This window comes from Solanum lycopersicum, chromosome 6, assembly GCF_036512215.1.
Source record: "Solanum lycopersicum chromosome 6, SLM_r2.1".
Classification (NCBI taxonomy): domain Eukaryota; kingdom Viridiplantae; phylum Streptophyta; class Magnoliopsida; order Solanales; family Solanaceae; genus Solanum; species Solanum lycopersicum.
In genome coordinates, this window is record NC_090805.1 from 40,125,083 (window position 1) to 40,146,322 (window position 21,240).

A 21,240-nucleotide genomic window follows, 5' to 3' on the forward strand; every position below is an offset into this window, starting at 1 on the left:
GCTTTCGGTGCTTTAACTAATGGAGTGATTTATTACACATTTTAAGCACATAAAAATATATTTAATTACCCCTTCAGTCATCTATCCCAGGGCGTGTTTTGCTCCACATAGTTGGGCACGTCAACATGCTAATAATGTTATTTTAATTTAAAAATCAACCCAACGGTTATATTCTCGTTCCCATCTTATAACCCACCTATCACTCTAATTTTTTACCATAGATCTGATGCCCAAATTGAATTCAAACATAGCTCAAAATTCCTTCTTTTGAATCAAGAGGTAACTCTTTTTTACTATTATTTATTCATCTCTTTTTCGTTTTGATTCATTTCTCTCTTTTTCATTTTGATTTGTTTCTATTTATTTCATTTTATTTTATTTTTTTTTAATTTTTAGTTGTTTCATTCACTGTAATTTTTATTAAGGTGTCACAATGGCTCGAAAAAAGTTTGACTAAGCTCTGTTTGCAAGAGGAAGATCATGAATTGGAAGAGGTGCGATGCAAACATGAATTTGTTTTGCCTTTGCTGACCTCTTAGACGTAAAGAAATCCTGGTAAAAGATATTGGGGTTGTCCTTACTATGGGGTAAGTTAATCTTTTTGTAAGAGTTAAATGATTTATTTTGTTGTTTCAAGAGCCATAGACTAATTCGTTTTATTTTTTTAAGAATGCTAGGTCATGCGATTTTTGGCTTTGGAAGGATGATTATATTGATCGAAGATTCAAATTCGTGATTTTCACAGAGCAATGGTATCATGGTATGTCGAATGTGAACAAGTCTGTGAACCAAGTACCTGCTACTTCGTCTAGTGGTACTGTTGTCGAATTACTGCACCAAAATTCCATGAACTCCAGGCAACAAAATCCAATGAATGGTGGAAATAGTACCTACTCAGGAAATGCTGTCCAAATAAATGCCTTCCCTTAATTCTTCAAGTACAATGCCTCAGTCTCAACCCAACAACACCATCATCATCCACAAGCTGTACACAGTGGCTTATCATCACTGCAACACATGAACTCTGCAAATTCCCCAAAAATCACAATGCGGGTAATGTAAAATCTTTAACACTTTCGGATTCACAATATCCTTCTCTCTCTCTCTATATATGTATTCTCTCACTTGTAGTTTTTTTTTTTTTGAAAAGAGAGATTTTAGTAGGTATTGTTCTCGAACTTTAATAAGTTAACATATCACATTGGTGTTTTTTTTCTCAAGTATATGATACATTTGATGATATTATGTACAAAGTGAAATACTCATTCTCTCGAGTTACTTTTACTTAAAATGGATTTATTTTTAAAGTTTATAGTGTAAATGAGTGAAATAGTTATGTGGTTATTGGCCATTTAATTAATAAAAAAAAAATGAGTACTTTAAAGTTAAATTATTAATAAGAATGTGTCTTTTTTGAGATTGATTAAAAAAAAATAAGTGATTCATCTATAAATCTTTTTGAGAATTTATAAGTGTGACCAAAAGGAAGAAAATGAGCAGGGAAAAAAAAAAGAGAGCGCGCGACGAAGGTCTATTAGTATTTTACTTTATATTATATAACCTCTTGTATTGATTAGGAAAATCAAATGCTATTTATGAAATTTTAAAAAGATACAGAATTGAAAAGGTAACTCATATATTTTTTAATTAGAACAATAAAAGAGATTGATGTAACTTGTGTAAATTAAAAGTAAAAAATGCTTACTTATCAAGGAATTTATTATTAAGACAAATTTACACTTTAAAGTTTATAATCTTTTGCGATATTATAAAATTATTATAAAATAATATAGATATTTATAATTAAATATATACTATTATTTAATAAATTCCTTGATATATATATATATATATGTTTGATTTTTAATAAGGATTTTCTCTAATACTTCCTCTATTTCATATTAACTTGATTTAAGACTTGTTTTATTATTCAAAATCATTGAATTGTTCAAAGTTCAAGATGAATGTCTAAATTCTTTTTCATATTTTGCAGTTTCATTTATTGAAGTGTTAAATATTTTAGAAAATAAATTATATTACTTGCTAAGTTATATTTATGATTTTACAAAAGCTAATTATAAAAAATATGACTCAATTATGTAGTTGGATATTTTTCTTAAACACTTGTCTCACAAACTTAGTTAATTAGAATAGAAAGAGTATATAAGATATGGATCTTTTTAAAATTTAATTCATTGTCGAATTCATATTTACATAACACAAATATTTTCATGTCATATTTTCTAGTGAAAATTTCAATCGAGTGATTTCTAAGAATTTCTTTTAAAGTTGAATAATTGATCAATACAAAATAAATTTAATGACTTTACTACATAATTTCTCATATAAGGGTCTATCGGGATATTTAGTCTTTTTTTTGCTAATTTCAATTATACAAGTTCCTTTAAAAAAGGGTTGAATTTTATTGGCTGATTTTAATTATTGATATAAGTATTTTTGTATTATTATCTCCACCAGAAAAGTCTAATTACCGATAAATCCTTTAAAGTTGACACGAAATTTTACTTAGGCATTCAATTCCACGATATTCATTTTAAACACCTCACATAAGGTCCCCTTATGTCATTGAAACTTTCTCCATCGTCTCCGGTTGATCACAAGCACGTGTGACACAATCATGTCGACATTAATTAATTAACCAGTTATATTATGCCAACTCTCAAAGCCTTTACACGTCATATTTGTTTCAAATGAAAAGATGATTTGATCTTTGAACTTTTATTTTTGTTTTTCTCTCTTCGTTAACTTCATGCGATCAAAACTGTAGGTAGGTTTCTCTGTTATCTCGACTTTGACTTCACATTGATTACTTTGTTTTTCACTCAATTCGCATTTAGTACTAAATATTATTGTAATTTGTGTTTTTCGTCTTTTAGGTTTAATATTGAAAATCAAGTAGTAACATTCAATTTCTCTAATGTTGTAAATCAAGTATTGACGTATGATCGATCCTTTAGCCATCTCTATTTATTATTATTGAAAGTTTCTTATTCAAGAATTATTTTAAATAATATAACGAATATTTTTATTTAATTTTACACTTTACATGCATCTACATCGAGTTTTTGGCTAAAAACAACATTTAATTATACCCAAAACTTAAATTACATTCTTAAAATATTATTTTTACCAGAAAACATCCTTTGACTATACCTTTAACTTAAACTACATCCTTAAAATATCATTTTTAGCTATAAACATCCTTTAAGTATTTGCAAGTGAACAACTTTCATCTATTTGTTAGACATTGTCAAAAAACTAAGGGGTATTACGAAAACATGAGCAGTTAACGTGATTCTTGAATATCTTAGACACTATTGCTTATGGAAACTAAAAATGACTGGAAGGTAGCGTACATGATTTGCCTTTTTCATAACGGAAATAAGTTGGAGATTAATTATTTTTATCTTTTTTCTTAAGCAATTAAATTAATAGACTTTTTGGTCAATCTAATATCAAAGTGACCAAAATATTGATTATGTCTCATATTTGAGTTTCATTCTACATTATTAGAAGGGGAAATCTCCAATAAATGTCGCTTCAGCATATTCAATTGAGAAGAAACATATTTAAACTAGTAATATTTTAAATTAAAATTATATGAAAAAAGAATAGAAAACGGTCAAATTAAAAGGTTTTGCATAATTCTTAACTCAATTACGAAAAAGTTCACTAATATTCTTGGCATATCTAAGAATAATAATTAGGAAGGGACGACTTATTTTTTGTGGGATATATCAATTAGTTTTCTGATAAATTTAAGTAGAAGGATAAAAATTGTTTATTTTAAAATACTTGAAGAATGTTTTATAATAAGAATGATACTTTAAGGATGTAGTTTGAATTTGAGATATGGTTTAAGAATGAGTTTGGTCAAAAACTTAAAATAATCAATCTCCAACTTCAAAGCAAATTATTAGGCTCACACCTTCCAATAATTTTTAGTTTTCACAAGCAACAATGTCTAAGATTTTTTATATTTTCCAAGAACTTTTGGTAGAAAGTAATGAAATTATGTATCATAAATTTTGTTGTTTCGTTAGATAACTTGATATTTAACAAAAGAATGAAAGTTGTTCACTTACAAATACTTAAATGATGTTTTCTGCTAAAATTATACTTTAATGATGTAGTTTAAGTTTGGGAATAGTTGAAGAATGTTTTATGCTAAAAATGATACTTTAAGGATACAGTTTAAGTTTGAGGTATAATTAAAGGATATTTTTAGCCAAAAACTCTATCTACATCATACTTTTACTTAAAGTGTATAAACCTAGTTAAAGGGTCTTAATGAAAATTTATACCAATTTTAGGGCCATCGATTAATTGAGAAAATAAAAAACAAAAGAAAGAAAGAAGAGATTTGACTTGGTTTTATAGTTGAGAGAAAGAGAAGAATTGGTAAAGAAAAGGAGGAATGAAGAAGAAAATTCAATCCAATTGAATACAACTTTGACGTCCGTAAACAGATTTTCTCTCTCATCAACTTTCTCTCTCCAAAAAAAAATAAAATATACAGCTAAGAAGCTGAATCTATCTACTGGAGGCACAGTGAAGTTCAAAAAAGGTGACGCTAAAATTTGTGTTTTTTTTGTGCTTTGTAGTTCCGTGTAAAGAATATACTCAATCTTCGGTGAGTCGGTGTTGAAATTGTCTTTTTGTTTTCTAAAGCTGGCTGCAGGTTGCTCATTTTGAGCTTTGGATCCACTCTTTTTAGGGCTTGATCAATTGTTCATATGATTGTATAAGTTTTCTGCTTTGTTTTTGCTTTTTTGTTTAGTGTTCAATCAATTATTGCAGCTTCTTTTATTTGGGTGTTTTTGGGTGATACTGTTGTTTTTTCTGAATTTGTTTTTCTGAAAGGGATAGAAATGAATTTTGATTTCTGTCTTTGAAACTGTTCAGATTTGGGGTTTTATGTGCACAGCATTCTGGTTGGATGATTTAAAGCAAAACAACATTCTGATTAGATGATTTAAAGTAAGGTTGGGTAGGGTTAATCTATCTTTATCGGAAGGGAGGGAAAAATTGACACGGAACTGAATAACTAGTGCAGTGGATGATGCAGCAAAATTTGAGCGGAAAGAAGTCTGGTTTAGTTGTTTCAAAGACAAGCTTCCATCTTTTGGATTAAAAATGGAGACTTTCTGTGTACCTCAGATCCATCTAGTAATCACTCGCTATTATTGGGTTTGCTTTGTTCTCTGCCTAGTTCTTCTTCAGCGCAATTGAAGTTTCTTCAGCTTAGTGGGGGCTTTGATGCCATTTTATGAATATTCTGTACTCACTTGAGGCTTTTATGCCATTTTAGGAAGTTTCTATATTTGCTCAAGTGTTCATAGATTGTGTACTTCTTGGGGAAAAATGGTTCCAACAGGGCCTCCTAATTCACTTGGAGGTTCCCAACCAGTACCTTCTTCATTACTGCGAACAAATTCCGGTGTAATGGGTGGTCAAGGGGGGTCAATGCCTTCACCAGGTGGTTTCCCTTCTATGGTTTCTCCTCGGACTATGTTTGGTAACATGAATATGCTAGGGAATGCTCCCAATGTTTCACATCAGTCCTTTGCAAATGGAGGTCCTAATGCAGGGCTGGCTGGACCTGGAAATTCTCAGCGTGGTCCTGTTGATCATGGGGCCGAGACTGATCCACTTTCTGGTGTAGGAAATGGGATGGGTTTTAGTGCTCCTTCAACATCATTTATGTCATCAGCCATGGCGACAAATCCAAATAGCAGTCAAGTTCAAGGACAGCAGTTTCCTAACCCCTCTGGTAACCACATGTTGACTGACCAACAACGATCCCAACAGCTTGATTCCCAGAATGTTCAACATAATCAACAATTGCAGCAGTTTTCTTCCCCTATCAATTCCCAAACACAGCAACAGCAGCATCATTTTCAATCCATGCGTGGTGGATTAGCACCTGTCAAAATGGAGACACAGGTGACTAATGATCAAACACCGCAGCAGTTGCAAGCTCTGCGAAACTTGGCACCTGTAAAAATGGAACCACAACAGGTTCAAAGTATGAGAGGTCTTGCGCCTGTAAAAGTAGAACAACAACAATCAGACCCATCGTTATTTCTACATCAGCAACAGCAGCAGCAGTTCCTTCAGATGTCCAGGCAGTCCCCTCAAGCTGCTGCTGCTGCACAGCTTTTGCATCAGCAGAGGCTAATGCAGTTCCAGCATCATCATCAGCTCTTGAAGACAGCCCCTCAACAACGAAACCCATTACAACAACAATTTCAACCACAGAACCTTGCTGTCAGACCTCCAGTAAAGGCAGTATATGAGCCCGGGATGTGTGCCCGTCGGCTGACTCATTATATATATCAGCAACAACATAGACCCGAAGTAAGAAGAATGGGTCAATTATACCATTGTGTGTCATCTATGCACTACACCCTACCCCACAGCCTGCCCAGATAATGAAAAAGTAGGTTTTATATCAATTTTTTTCCCTAACAAATTGCTCTACCTTCTTTATAGGACAATAACATTGAGTTCTGGAGGAAATTTGTTGCCGAGTATTTCGCTCCCAATGCCAAGAAAAAATGGTGTGTCTCTATGTATGGAAGTGGTCGGCAGACTACTGGAGTTTTTCCTCAGGTTCACTGCTTATGTGGAAGCTATTTACGTTTTTGTTTTTGTAATGTTTTTTTGCTCTCCCATCAAATGAAAATGGAGTTGTAATAACTATTATGCTGCAAGTTTAGCATTATATTTAGCTCAGATATTCCTTTTAGGTCGTTCTATAAATGCTGCTGATTAACTGTAGAACAACTGTTAACAAATTAGTTTTTTTGTCTTTGATCAATATTGTGTAATTTGCAGGATGTGTGGCACTGCGAAATATGCAGCCGAAAGCCAGGCCGTGGGTTCGGTATGTTCCTTGCAGCATCAAGCTCTTGAATTATCTTTTGGTCCTAGAAGGACTTAACAAACTTTGTGGCTTTACAGAACTCTTTCTTTAATTAATTCATCTTTATTTATTTGGTTATCCTCTCAGCTGATTATTCTGTTTCAACATCTGATACATCTCAACTCTTTTTTCTCAGAAGCGACTGCCGAGGTCTTGCCTAGGCTATTCAAGATAAAGTATGAAAGTGGCACTTTGGAAGAACTTCTCTATGTCGATATGCCTCGTGAATATCAGAATTCATCTGGGCAAATAGTCCTAGATTACGCAAAAGCGATTCAGGAGAGTGTCTTTGAGCAACTTCGTGTTGTCCGTGATGGTCAGCTTCGCCTAGTGTTTTCGCAACCTGATTTGAAGGTTAATTCAAGAGCTGATAGTTTTATATTTAGTGAAGTGATTATTCATGGGCAGTTGAGACCTAACATGGTATTTAATGCTATCATTCGTTTGATCTGGATTCGTTTTGTATCTATTTGGCAGATAGTTTCTTGGGAATTTTGTGCACGACGTCATGAGGAGCTTATCCCTAGAAGATTGTTGATACCTCAGGTTTACAATTTTACCTTTCAACTGCCATTCCACGGATGTGTTATGTAGTCATGCTTCAACTGTGATTTGAATCATACACTTTTTTTCAATGATAGCAGACTTTTAGGTTTTCTAGGTTTAAAATCGGTAAAAAAAAGTTGGTTGATTTTTTCCTCAAAAAAATTTGAAGATGCTTTACAAACTCTACTTGAGAAGTAAAGGACTTTAAAGTAATTTCTTGCCACTCCTGCTATGGCAGAAGCCTTTTTGTTTCATTGACCTGGAACTATGTGCTAATTCAGTGTGATTGATATTTATTATTAACATTATTTAAGTAATTGGTGAGAGTATATGGGCGTGTTAGTATTTATATGGTCACTATTTCCTTTTCTTGTCTGTTGGTACAAGCTCAATATAGATGGAAGTACAAGATTTCAGTTGCATATGTGTTCTCTAATTTCAAAAGTTACCTGTTTCTTCTTCTTAGCAATATAGAACGGTTTAGAAGCATCTTATTCTCTATCCTCATCTCGGGATATTGAAACGGTAAGGGCTGCTGGACAGATTGATCTAAACTGTTTTTTATGAGTTAAGCTCCAGTTTAGTAGATTGTGGCCGCAATTTATGTTCATTTATGGAAAGAATCGACTGTTCATATGGTATTTCCATTTGTTTTTCTCTTCAATTATGGGAAAATCTGTCTCTGGGAGATATTTTTGAAAACTATTGCATGGTTGATTCTTTGAAGTATTTGGTGGATTTTGTTTTTGAAACCAAATATATTCTTTTGGTCACCTGTTCAAACTGGTTTTTGTTCAAGTTCAAACAAAGGTAGATTCTGCTTTGAACCTGTTATCAAGGAACAATTTGAAATGTGTTGGGTAGAAGTTTCGAACCCTAGCCAAGGCCTAATGGTTTGAATATGTCATGGTTACGGGTAGTTAAGATTTGATAGAGAAAAAGTCAGAACAGTTTTATTAGATGATGTTGATGCTATCTGAGGTCCATGGAACAGGACTTTTGATGCTCTAAGTTGTGCAAGAGAAATTCGTGTTACCACTGGGTACAAAGTATAATTTAAATTAGCTCCGGCTTCAAAATGGAAATTGAGGATTTGGAATAAGGAGTCAAATTGTTGTGCTTGTAATATGAGCACTTGCGATTCTAACAATTCCTTGGTATATTATTCAATCATAACTGGCTTAAATAACCTAATATCAACAAGTCCTTTTCTGATGAAATTTATAATCAAATTCTCACGGTGATGGATTTTGGCGTACCAAATTGGACCAACTCAATTGAAAAAAACAAAACACAAATGAAAGCTAGACTTAAGCTAGTAAACCCCGAATTCAATTCATGACCTTCAGATTGTTATCTTTCTGTTTTGGCTTTCATGCCTGTATTATAGTGAACTACTATATGATAAAAGTGTGCTACAAAAAAAAAACAAATGTTAGAAATTTAATCAAGTGACAAAGTAAAGGAACATGGACTGAAGTAAGCTTTAAATGTGATTGTTGTATGCTGATGATTTACTTAAAAGATTCTATGTTTGCTATCAATGGAAAGAAATTCTGTGTTAGCTATCTAATAATGTTAATGTCTGGATTTCCAAGAAACATTTAATTAAATATGCTAAAATAGTCAAGTTTCTGGTTTTCGGTGTTTCCAAGGTTTGTCAATGTGCAGTAAGTACGGGGTGAAGAACTTGTGGTGTCATATTTGCTACAACTTAATTTAAAAGAAAAGAAAAACTAAGCTAGATTTGAAGTGGTAAACCCAAAACTCATTAATTTTCCCCTAGAACTGCACTATCTTCAGTTTTTTCATTTATTTTCTGCTTTTAAGTGTGTGATAGTGAACTAGGATCTGATAAATGCATATGATAAAAACTCATTTTCGAATAACCAAGTAAAGGATTCATGCTTTAACTATTATCTTTGTATTAGGAGTTGCTTAAATAAATTTGTGCTTGTTTGGGCAAGCTTCTTGGAGGCCGAAAACACTTGTTTTGAAATTTGAAGTGTTCGGCCGATAAGTAAAAGTGCTTTTAAGTAGGGAATCAGTTTTTCTGTTGTTGGGAACATGGTAAAATTTCTGCTTCTTGAAAAAGGTGGAAGCAGAAACCTTTTTAGTTTCAAAAAAGAAAAAAAGAAAAAAAAAGGTCGAAGTAGAATTTTTTCTTTCAAACAAAAATATCTCCATAACTACATACTTATCAAGCATGTCCCCTCATTAAGTTATTACTATTTTATTATAGAACAACCATTTTCTTCTCTTTTAAAAATAGAAGAAAACAATGACTAGTTTTAGGATATACCATTTCCTTTCTACTCTTAATATAGTATCCCATGTAAGAGTGTTTTTTGTCTTTTATCTATCTGTATGTTTAAAAAAAAGAGTAATATTATTAATTACTAATATGCCTCATATATTGTAGTGAATATTTGTTGTGAATGATTGTAGTTATTTTTGTGGTAAGTTCCCCATATATGGTGATTTAATTTGAGGAACGGTTATTTATTATATAATTGTTTGATATTTCTTCGTATATTCAAATCATCGTGTTAATATTATACTAATATTAAATATTTTCACAGATTATCTATTACTTTTTTTATTGAAAATTTTGATGTCTTCTTGTTACCAAAATAACAGTGCCCGCTTTATCAAAGTCTTTCATTATAGATGCTTAAAATAATTTTTCTCAATGCATTGGTCTTTGTCCCTTTTCGTAATTTGATAGTCAAAAGCATTTTCTTTTCGAAAGATTAACCTACCATAATTTGCTTATCAAATACTGAAAAAATACTTTAAAATGAACCAGTCAAACACATATTGCTTTTCTTGAAGTACTTTTTTGGGAAAGCTATTTTTAGCAGCTTGGTCAAACGTCTCTCTGTGTGTGCCACCTAACAATTTTAGCATTGATTTGGAGGTGACATCTAATTATGCATGTTGTCTTAATAGATCTATTGACTTTTGTTCCGCATGTCTAAGTTATGCGGACACTTCAATTTTGAGGTCACACTCGTGTCGGATCTCCAAAAACACACTACTTTTGGAGATTCGACACGAATCCGTTGACATTTTTGAAAAGTCTGTGCAAAATCTGGCATAGGTTTTTCATGCTATCTTTCATGTGCAGGTACACACATTAGGTCCATTAAAGAACTTTATGCAAGTGTGCTCATGCGTGTGTACACATATGAACTTGATACTTGTGTACGTGTGTGTGTAAATCTTTCTTGTTTTAGGCAGTTAGTACAATATTTTTCAGAGATCTTGTGCATGGTGAGTAGTGTTATCAAAGCCACACTTAAGCGAAACAAGCCTTAAAACGCGTTGAGTGATTCACCTCACTTAATGTGCACTTCTGTGTTGTCATCACGGCTCCAAGACACTTTTCCTTGTGAATGAAAATTTCTTGAAGGGGCGACGTTAAACCATTGATATTTTGCTTTATTGTAAAATAGTCAATTTCTTTGGCCATATATTTTTTATTCATGCTTATAATTATTAGCTTTGATTTATACACACACACACACACACACATAGCACCCAAAGGGTGTGGTCTCTAGTGGTCAATGAAGTGGTTGAGAATACTGAAGTCTTAAGTTCAAAACTTAGTGGAGTCTGTCCTAGCCTTGGTGGACCTACCTGTTGCTAGTTGGAGGTGGCAGGTATCCCGTGGGATTAGTTGAGGTGCGAGAAAGCTGGTCCGTACACCATAGTCATTAAAAAATGAATAAATAAATAAATAATTTTTCTATATATATGTTTTCTCCATTTGCGCTTTTTCTCAATAAAGCCCACACTTTATTTACTCTTTGCACTTAAAACACCAATGACTTGAGAGATTTTTTGCACTTTTGATAACATTGACGGCGAGTGAATCAGGTTTTCTACTTTAGGATGTCTCTTTGAAGTAGTTCTCAATTTATTGCGTTTGATGGTACTTCTGTGGCATGTAGTTGTTTTAGAATTTTTTTTTTTTATGTTAGCTGGATGTTGTTTTAGCTTTTGAGTGTTGATGTTGCATATAAGGTAAGAGATATTGAATCAATTCTGATAATCTGATTTGCCTTCTATTGTTTTGATATGCTGTACAGGTTACTCAACTTGGTGCTGCAGCTCAAAAGTACCAGGCCGCCACCCAAAATGCCTCATCTAGTGCGTCTGTTTCTGAGTTGCAGAATAATTGCAATATGTAAGTCCAGATACTTGCATTATGGCGTTTATTCTAAGTATTGGGTTGGCAATGTTCCATAACATTGTTTTATGGTTTTGTTGCCTTACAATTTCTATTTAGCATATCTAACTCTCATTTTTAAGAGGTTAGCAGTAGACTAACTTTGTTTAATGCTCGTTGTTGCCTAGAAATTTCTATTTTAGATATCTAACCCTTTTTATTAAGAAGTTAGCTGTGCCCAATTATTAGATCGCCTTCATTAGTGGGCAGTGATAATGAGATAGGATTTATTTGTAATTCACATTTTATACAGCTCTGTTTTTGGTATTGAGCTTTTATGGTCTTTACTGGTGCTGTTGCCTTTCTTATCTTAGGTTAGCCTCTGGATGCTAAGGTAAGATGTTCTACCAATGAGTTGCCCTAGTAAGCTTTTGGCAATCCAATAATTTTCTTAAAGCTGAAGTTCATTTGATTCAGTGATTTGCTGGGTACATGTTTTCTCGTTTACCGTTGTCGGGTGCCGTAGCTTAGAATTTAGTGTAATGGAGTATGATTAATTTGTCATACTGTTGCCTTAGAAGCTCAAGCTCTTGAAACATGATTAGGAATGTCTAGCTGATAAATATTTTACCACAATGTTGTGTTTAGGTGCATGGACGTCTTACCTTCTTTTGAGACTTTTTTTTTTGGTTACGGAAAATTGAACTTTGGAGAGTCATGGTTTTGGGGTGTGGGTTGAGGATGTTGACTGTGACCCGTGGGTTTGTTGATTTAAATTCTAGTCCTCTCATGCTCAAACTTCTCCAATTAGTTTGCTTCAGTGTGATGGTGACATATGGGAGGAGGGGTAGGAGCTAGGGATGTCATCTGGTCTCTGAACCTACAAAAGGAAGAGGAATAAATCTTCTTCCCATGGAATAACATTAATCTCAGGAGCTGTGGGTAGTGGAACGAGGGATGTAAAGATGTGCATGCCCTTTGGAAAAGTCATAAGCGATCTATGTAAGCATTCAGTTGTGAACTTATGTATAGAGATTTCTTGATTCTTGAGATTTTATTAAGATTGTGTATCTGCTATCATCATGTGTTCCTTTATTTGGCTTTCGAGGTATGAGTTGTTTTGTAATTTTGACTTCTAATTGCGCCTCAGGTTTGTTGCTTCAGCTCGTCAGTTAGCGAAAGCTTTGGAAGTTCCGTTAGTAAATGATTTAGGATATACAAAGAGATATGTGAGATGCCTACAGGTATGTACCTTGTTCTGACATAGATCCCCCCCCCCCCCCCCCCCCTTCCTTTTCTGTCCCTGATGCAGGTTTTCGTTTCAGCCGTGGAAATAGTCCTCGTGTGTCTATTGAATCACTAGATGTGATTGTTAGGGTGTAAAATAGAGATTTGGGTTGGAGTTGATTGTCTAGAAAGATAGAGAACGCTAATATCAGGAGAGTAAAATTGAGAATACGATCGGAGATGCCCTTATGTTTGATTTAAAAGTCAATTAGTTCTATCGACCTGTCTTCAGTTCATTTCTTTCCATATGTTGTCCCGCTGTTTTCACAGCAGACTTGAAAACGGAGACAAACTCAAATCTTTTAACAGCCAGCAGGTTAGAGATGGCTGTTAATGTTGTGATTTTGAGATTCCTTTTAATAACACGTATAATTAACTCATGTATAATGCTTCAGCTTTTTTCTTGGGATACAAATATATGGTGTAATGTTTTCCTACTGTTGACCCAGCCCACCAAGCCGTGCGGGCATCTTTTCTAACATCTAGCTAGGAGAATCCTTACCACCCAATATAAAACTACAATGCATAAATTTTTAAAAACATAGGAAATCTCTTTAATACTTTGAGATCACCATAAAATATCGAATATAAAGAATCTCTCTTTACAAACAACCAAAAAATCCTCCCAACAAACTAGTCTAAACATGTACAAGATTACTAAGAGAGTACAATCTATAAAAGAAAATGAGACACTGCCCCACCATAAGGAAGAGACATAATAGTTGTCGGAGATCATCATCGTTTTTAGCTAAGAAAATTTACTGAATGCTGCAACCAAAGTACCAAACCGTGCTGAATGACATATCAAGAGTAGTATCGGTCAATTGGAATCCACCACATAATATAATGCAAATAAATAAAGATTAGGAAATGAAACAACATGCTTTAGGACTCACACAAGTCACCTCAAGTCTTCCATCCTCCTTTTGCTCCAACTTCAACCTCCTTACTCATTCCACCATCACATTCAATCATAACCTAACCCCCTTTTATACATTAGTCATTATTAATTTTGTTACTCAATTTACTATTTCCCCTCAAGCTCTCATGCCAACTCCTTACCTTACATTGCCCCAATTGTACGGAAACATGAACAAACAATCACCCTTATCGAAATAGAGACGTACAATTATACGCACAATTGAAAAATAGCAGTTTTCATCCATAATTAGCATTCTCTACCCATCACACCTCATTCATGACATCTTCCCAATACTCGAACCACTAGGATACTGGATACCCCAATTATCTTCTACCCAATTTTACTTGCTATCGCAACCTGCGCAAAGAGCACCCCGACATTTCAATAACCCAACCTGGCCACTCAAGGCCGAATATAACTAAAACACGATAATTTAACCTCGCCCTCTCACGGGACAACCCATAACCATCTAGAACATATTACGGCGAGAAGCGGCTCTTTCACGCTTATGAGCATTCTGGTGTCCTCCAAGAGCTTGAGAAGTGCAAAACTTGACAAAGAAGTAAATTTGGTTCTCTTCTTGAAATCCCCACACGAACTGTTAGTGTACTGACGTGGTACTCCTCCATCGTTGTTATGTAAGAGGAAAAGAGCGAAAAACTTACTTTAGGTAAGTGGCCTAAGCGCTAAGAAGTGAACAATTGCTACTCAGACTATATGCTTAACGTATGCACGTCGAATCGCATCCCGTCCATATTTAGGCTATGACTGTACTATCAAGTCTGAAGACTGATGGTACATTCAAACAAGAATGTCCATTGCAGTATCTAAGACTTAAAAACCGAAGAGACGCGACTCAGATGCTTTTATGCTATAGTAATATATGATATATATCAACGTGGTACCCAATCCAATAGTAATGTATGTACCGCCGTGGTACCTGATCCAATAATAATATATGTATCAGCATGGTACTTGATTCAATAATATATGTATAAGTATACATACTAGTGTTGTACCAATCCAACATCAACACACAATAGCTACCACACTTGTACATTCAAGTAACACATTTATTGCAAGCAATTGATAATTTCTTCCCGAACAGCTCTTGATCACAATTTCCCTAATTATATACATGCATGCATTACTAATAAAGTAGTTAACAAGCACATATAGCATAAACGGAATAAACAACCATTTCCTACGAGAGATGATTTCTTCCTGAATAGCTCTTGATCACAATGCGACCACCCACAGTTATCCCCCAAGATTACACCCAACAACCATCAATATGCCAACAATAACTGATCAAGTCCATCATCAGCCTAACCACAACTAATCATACTTCAACCATCTTGACTCTGTGCCTTAAGGCCTATACATGAAATCTCCCGACAATCTACGAGATATTATCTTAGTGAAAATAGATCTAACTACTCAGTTAGGAAAACCTAGTCTACCTGCGCGTCAAACAACTGTGGAAGAACTTTGAATGCAAGCTTTCCGATTCTTGGGGCGAATCATGATGAATGTGGACCGGAAATTTCTTGGGTTTTAACCTTCTTTGCACTGAAAATCCTCTCCTCTATTGTTCTCGGGCTTCGAATGGCTTAGGGAGATTTTGGGAGTAATGCTCGTATGTTTTCTCCCTGGAAAGTGAGAGGTAAAATAAATGACGGCGCTTAATTAGGGTCTGATTCTTCCAGGGCGCTGCCATAGCGGGAGGCTTCCTGCTATGACGAACCTCCGCGTCAGACCGGATCAGTTTCAAATTTAAATGATTTCGTCTTGTGCCCCAAATTTTAATTTGGCACCGTATTTGAGGACTTTCTGGGACTCCGCCCGAGATGCATTTAGTAATGATGGATCGGGTCGTTTCACTTTCTTTCGGAAATTGACTTCATTTATGTTTGTTCTTGTGGGAAGTCAAGGTTTTTTGGTTCTTCTAATTCAGCTTATTTATTCACAAATGTTTTTATTTTGAAACCAAATATAAAACTGTTACTGCTTTTGAGTGATAACATCTGGTCAAATGATATTTCACTTGTTTTATAATATTTGTTCAATTAAAAGAGGCTTGTGATCCACTAAGGATGTGTTGTATTCTTCGTGGATTGCAGATATCGGAAGTGGTTAATAGCATGAAAGATTTGATCGACTATAGCAGGGAGACAGGGACCGGACCCATGGGTAAGTTCTATATACTTAACCTTTCTATTAGTTCCTTTTATCACAGTTCAAATTTAATGACCTTGTGACAAACTAATGACTCATTAAAATAGGAGGATAAGTGGGGTTGTTTTCCTGAAAGTTAGTGTTTTATACAACATCAACAAATACCTAGTGTAATTTCACAAGTGGGATCTGGAGTGTTTTATACAACAATAAAATACCTAGTGTAATTTCACAAGTGCGATCTGGGAAGGGTAGGGCAAAAGCAGACGTCAAATCCCCTACCTTGGGATGTAGAGAGGCTGTTTCTGATATACCTTTAGCTCAAGGAAAAGGAAAGAAGCCTACTAACGTGGCATATTGCCATCTAATTGATAGTCTCTATTAGATTTTTTTCCTTCCATTATGTCCTATTTTCACAATCACAACGTGGCATCTGATTGTCATTTAAAGGTGTCCCAGGGATTTGGTTTAATGGGAAAGGTGATACAACACGTGATGTGGGGTAGGCTGCTGTAGCTCCATGTTTGGTTTTACTATGAAATTGCTTCCGGGGATGGAAAATACAATCCATTGTATCTGATTAGGGAACTCATGGGCCAAAGCAAATTCTGTTGCATCTTTAGTCAAATTTGTTGGTAATATATCTGTCATGTAATAACTTGAGCCTCACAATATGAATGAACGTGGGGGACAAGAGAGTAGGACACTAAACTCTTGCAAACTAAGGCTCACTTTTATGTTGACATAATGTCCAATTAATTTTCTCTCTGGTGCTCATGATCCAGTAGCACAGTTCTCCCCCTGAATTTCTTATCAATTTCCTCGTTCGCCCTGCAATATATCACTATTCCTAGTGGCAATCTGGATTCTGTCTTTAGTCTTTTTCGATAATGAGGATTTGGTGTTTCATATCTTAGTGCTAACTCTTTGTGCTTTGGAGTTTGCTGTGACATTTAAATCCCAGAAGACCGGATAAGTGGGGAAGTGTTTCCCCAACATTCATGAGTCAAGCGGTAATCAAACAAAATTTAATTTGTGGGGGTAAAAGAGTGGGAGCTCAACTTATCATTAAACAATTTTTATGTCTGCCCAGTGTTATCCTCTCAACCTGTGACCATTTTTGTGTGCGCTTAATTGATAAGTTGGAGTAGATATTCAACTTGTGCGCGGCTTAATTGATAAGTTGGAGTAGATATTCAACTTGTGCGCGATGAACCTTTTTTATTTTCATCTAGTGTTGATTATCTCTCCTGGCGTTTTATGTTTTTCATGTTATTCTTACAGTTGACATTGTGCCCATCTCTTAATTTTCCAGAGAGCTTGGCTAAGTTTCCTCGTAGGAACGGCACTTCAGCTGGAGTACAAGGTCCAGTTCAATCAATTGAGGATCAGACTCAGCAGCCACAGCAGCAGCAACAACAGCAGCAACATACACATCAAATAGTCAGTAGCTCTAACCATGAGACGACTTCACAGCCTGGTGTACCGCCACTACCTTTGAGCAATGGTATGTCGAATGTACACAACTCAGTGAACCGAGTACCTGCTACTTCGTCTAGTGGTACTGTTGTCGGATTACTGCACCAAAATTCCATGAACTCCAGGCAACAAAATCCAATGAATGGTGGAAGTGGTACCTACTCAGGAAATACTGTCCAAATGCCTTCACCCAATTCTTCAAGTACAATGCCTCAGTCTCAACCCAACTCTTCTCAATTCCAATCTCCAACACCATCGTCATCCAACAATACACCACAAGCTTCACACAGTGGCTTATCATCAGTGCAGCATATGAACTCGGCAAATTCCCCAAAAATCTCAATGCAGCAACCAGCCCATTCGAATGATGTGGATGCTAATGACTCTCAGAGTTCTGTACAAAAGATTATACATGAAATGATGATGTCTTCACAGCTCGGTGGCAGTGGCATGGTAGGTAATGGTATTATTGGGAATGATATGAAAAATGGACATGGGATGTTGGCAACAAGTAATAATTCTCTTCTCAATGGAAGCAATTGCCTTGTTAGGAATGGGACAGCCAATGCTAACAGTACAGGCGTTGGTGCTGGATTCGGGAGTATGAACAACGGACTGGGCCAAGCTGCAATGGTTAATGGAATGCGAGCTGCATTGGGTAATAACCCTTCAGTCATGAATGGATTAGGGGGCATTACAATGGCGAGAGAACGCAACATGAGTCAACAGCAACAAGATCTGGGAAACCAACTGCTTAGTGGTCTAGAAGCAGTCAACGGTTTTAACAACCTTCAGTTTGACTGGAAAACATCTCCTTAAAAAGGTTTAGGTTGGCAAGTTTATGTTCTGCTGCAAAGATAGTTTGATGAGTTGCGTTGCATGATCAGAGTAGCCATGGTTGCTGAAGCAGAAATGGCTTTAAAGCTTGCCCCTTCTGTACTGATTTGAGTGGGAAGTGGGAAGGACAACATATAGCGTGGCATCTTAACAGCTGAAATGTTATCTCTTCTAACTTGATTTTGCCTGGTTTATCACAGCTGCTCCTTGAATGGGATCTTCAGGGAGCGGCTTGGTTAATGCACCGCTGCATTAAATCTATTTATACCATGTGGAGGCATTTGTTTATGTAGCGATTGAGCTATTGCCCCTATCGTGCTGCATCTCCACCACCACTCCAGAGCTTGCGGTTGTATATAGTTGGGATTCAGTTGTAGAAGTTCCTAGGAGCTGCTGGTCTAGTCATCATTTCTTCTCTCCTTTCTACTTGTCTTTCTGTTAGGCTTATTTGGAGTGGGTTGACGGGGAAAATATTAGGACGAGGCTTGGGAAAGAATTAAATTAAATCCATTAGTATGGAGTATATGTGAAGGAATTGATTTAGCATTGCAATTTTTAAGGGGGATAATTTGAAGTATTTCTATCAATCTGTTGATTAGGAAATGCTAGTTTGTTTTTAAACTCAAGACAGATTTTTGTTCTAATTGCTTGACAAAGTAGAAAGAGCCAGCCAGTTGCTCATGTTTTTGCTAGAAAAAATGGAACTACATCTGTGAGTTGTTTTTGGCTTTCTGGAGTGGCCTTATTTTTCTTTTATTTTAGTGCAAGGGGAGGTCGTGCTACTGTTAAGGATGCTTCAATGAGAGTCTCAATATATGATTAAGGGAGAGTTCATTTGCATAGGGTGCTGAAAACCCTTTGCATACGGGTATTCACCTTTTAGTTCTCAGTATACACAATTCTTTGATGAAAACTTTCCTACCACAGCATATTGCAAGTTTTCTTTCTTTCTCATCACTTCAACTTCATCCTCCTCCCACATTATCATAGCTTCTCTGTGCAAATGGGTTAACTATTTCATAGGGATTGATGTTGTGGTGGTATCATAATATTCTTGATTTGTCCTTTCAAGATACAACAGCAGAGCTGCCTACGTACCTTCTAAAAAAGAATCAAGTCCCACGTAGTTCACAGTTAATCAGTTAAATAGATCGCGTTTAAAAACCAAATAGACTGTTTAAGAGGTATGCGGACTTGGACGACGAGAGCGTCGGTCAGGGTCAGATACGAAAGGGCAGAGAGAATGCTTCCCAATAACTCTCTCAGAGAGAGAGAGAGAACTATTGTACAAGGAAGCTACGTTGTTCTTGGTTTGAACTGTTAGTTGAATTATGTCTTGATTTCATCCGTTTATTCATTCAATTTACAGTCACAAGGGGCTGGAAGGACTCCTAGTCTATTAGAATCCCCTAGAAAAATATATCTTTAGTTCATTTCATATATAATATCACATATACATGTCTTTCTTCCATAACGTAAATCAAGCATTCATCTTAGATTCAATCCTATTCGAGAATCAAGCGTCGAAACATCTAGAAGGGTTCGCCCAACAACATCCTACAACTCAAAACAACTTCACTTTTTTCAACATATAACTAATCACTTTTCTATAGTGAATATAGTTGAAGAGTTGGAGTATTTTCTTAATCTCAATTTTCTCTTTCACTACACTTATCTCATTATACACTACAATATTATTTCTCACATCTCATCTTATTTTTACCTCTAAGATGTAACATCTCATAATTTGAAATAGCTAAGAATAGACCCGCTACTTTTTGGATAATAGATTAGGATGAATCACCTTAGTTCATGATGAAAACATAACTGGTGGTGTAAAAATCAGATACTCATTAAATAGTATATTGAAGAGTTGCTCGTAACATAGAGATTTTAAGGGTATAATTCTAACTTGTTTTGGAAATAGAGCAAGAGCTGCCAACAATAACATAGATGTTGGCTCAACAAGATTCATAGAAGTTGCTCAAACGAATCTCTCACTTTTCAGACGCCTTTAGCCATAGAATATCAACATACATTATATGGCGTTTAGCATGCCTGTTATGCCATTTTGCCTATGCTTTTTCTTTTTGGAGATGCAAAAATATCTATTTGTAAGGCTCTACGAACTTAAATATAGAAGTATATTTATCTAACAAAGACATTAAAGTTGGTGGAATCTTTTTTACAGATTCATTCTGTTTCTCGTATATGAGAATGTCTTCTTTTCACATAATAATTTTTACCTGCATATCTAATGCGACTTCTATAAGAAAATCTGTGAATATGTAGAATTCAATGAAGATGCGTTTACAGGCAAAAGGCATCTGATTGCAAAGTTATCAATAAGGAGATTCATCGTGTCTAGGCATACACTCACTTAACTGTATATTGTAGAAAGAGACATAGCACAACAAGGATCTAAACTTTGCCACTATATTAGAACCAAAATACAAAGTCTGAAGCTGGTTATCCTAGAAGAAATATATTATTTAGTTAATTCATATTTTACCCGAAACCCCCCACCCCACCCTCGAAGGCTCGAGGCACTTAACCCGAACCCCCCCCCTCCCCCCCCCCAAAGGCTCGAGACATTTGCCCTGATACCCTCCCCCCCTCACCACCACCTCCGGAGGCTCGAGGCCCTGCAGTAATGAAATTATAGTTCACAAACCCAAGAATTTAAGCGTGTATTTTTCCCTCGAAGATCAGCCAAATCAATTATGCATCAAAAAGTAGATCTTCACATATAATACTGGAACTTCACCAAGAGATAAGTTTATTATACACTTCTTTTTCTGGATCATGCTAAGCACAAGAAATGATGATGAAATTCCACTAGCTAACAATAAAGTCAATCTTCACATA

At 35.4% G+C, this 21,240-nt stretch overlaps 1 protein-coding gene across 4 annotated transcripts; it reads left to right on the forward strand.

Annotated features, from left to right (window-relative positions):
• The first annotated feature begins 150 nt into the window (after positions 1-150).
• On the forward strand, positions 151-19,279 carry SEU1 (transcriptional corepressor SEU1). 4 transcript variants are annotated; one of them, XM_069298665.1, is made up of 12 exons: positions 151-279; positions 426-587; positions 670-1,053; positions 4,927-6,381; positions 6,517-6,636; positions 6,862-6,910; positions 7,086-7,303; positions 7,427-7,495; positions 11,590-11,687; positions 12,820-12,913; positions 16,002-16,071; positions 17,372-19,279. In XM_069298665.1, exons 4-12 carry the CDS (start codon positions 5,386-5,388, stop codon positions 18,352-18,354), a joined length of 2,697 nt encoding a protein of 898 aa, XP_069154766.1. In that variant the 5' UTR covers positions 151-279; positions 426-587; positions 670-1,053; positions 4,927-5,385; the 3' UTR covers positions 18,355-19,279. The 4 variants fall into 4 exon arrangements, with proteins under 4 accessions (XP_069154766.1, XP_069154768.1, NP_001352551.1 ...); XM_069298667.1 differs by lacking the exons at positions 151-279; positions 426-587; positions 670-1,053 and adding exons at positions 4,459-4,588; positions 4,693-4,763; NM_001365622.1 differs by lacking the exons at positions 151-279; positions 426-587; positions 670-1,053 and adding an exon at positions 4,472-4,588 and having other exon boundaries at positions 17,372-19,071.
• Positions 19,280-21,240: the final 1,961 nt, after the last annotated feature.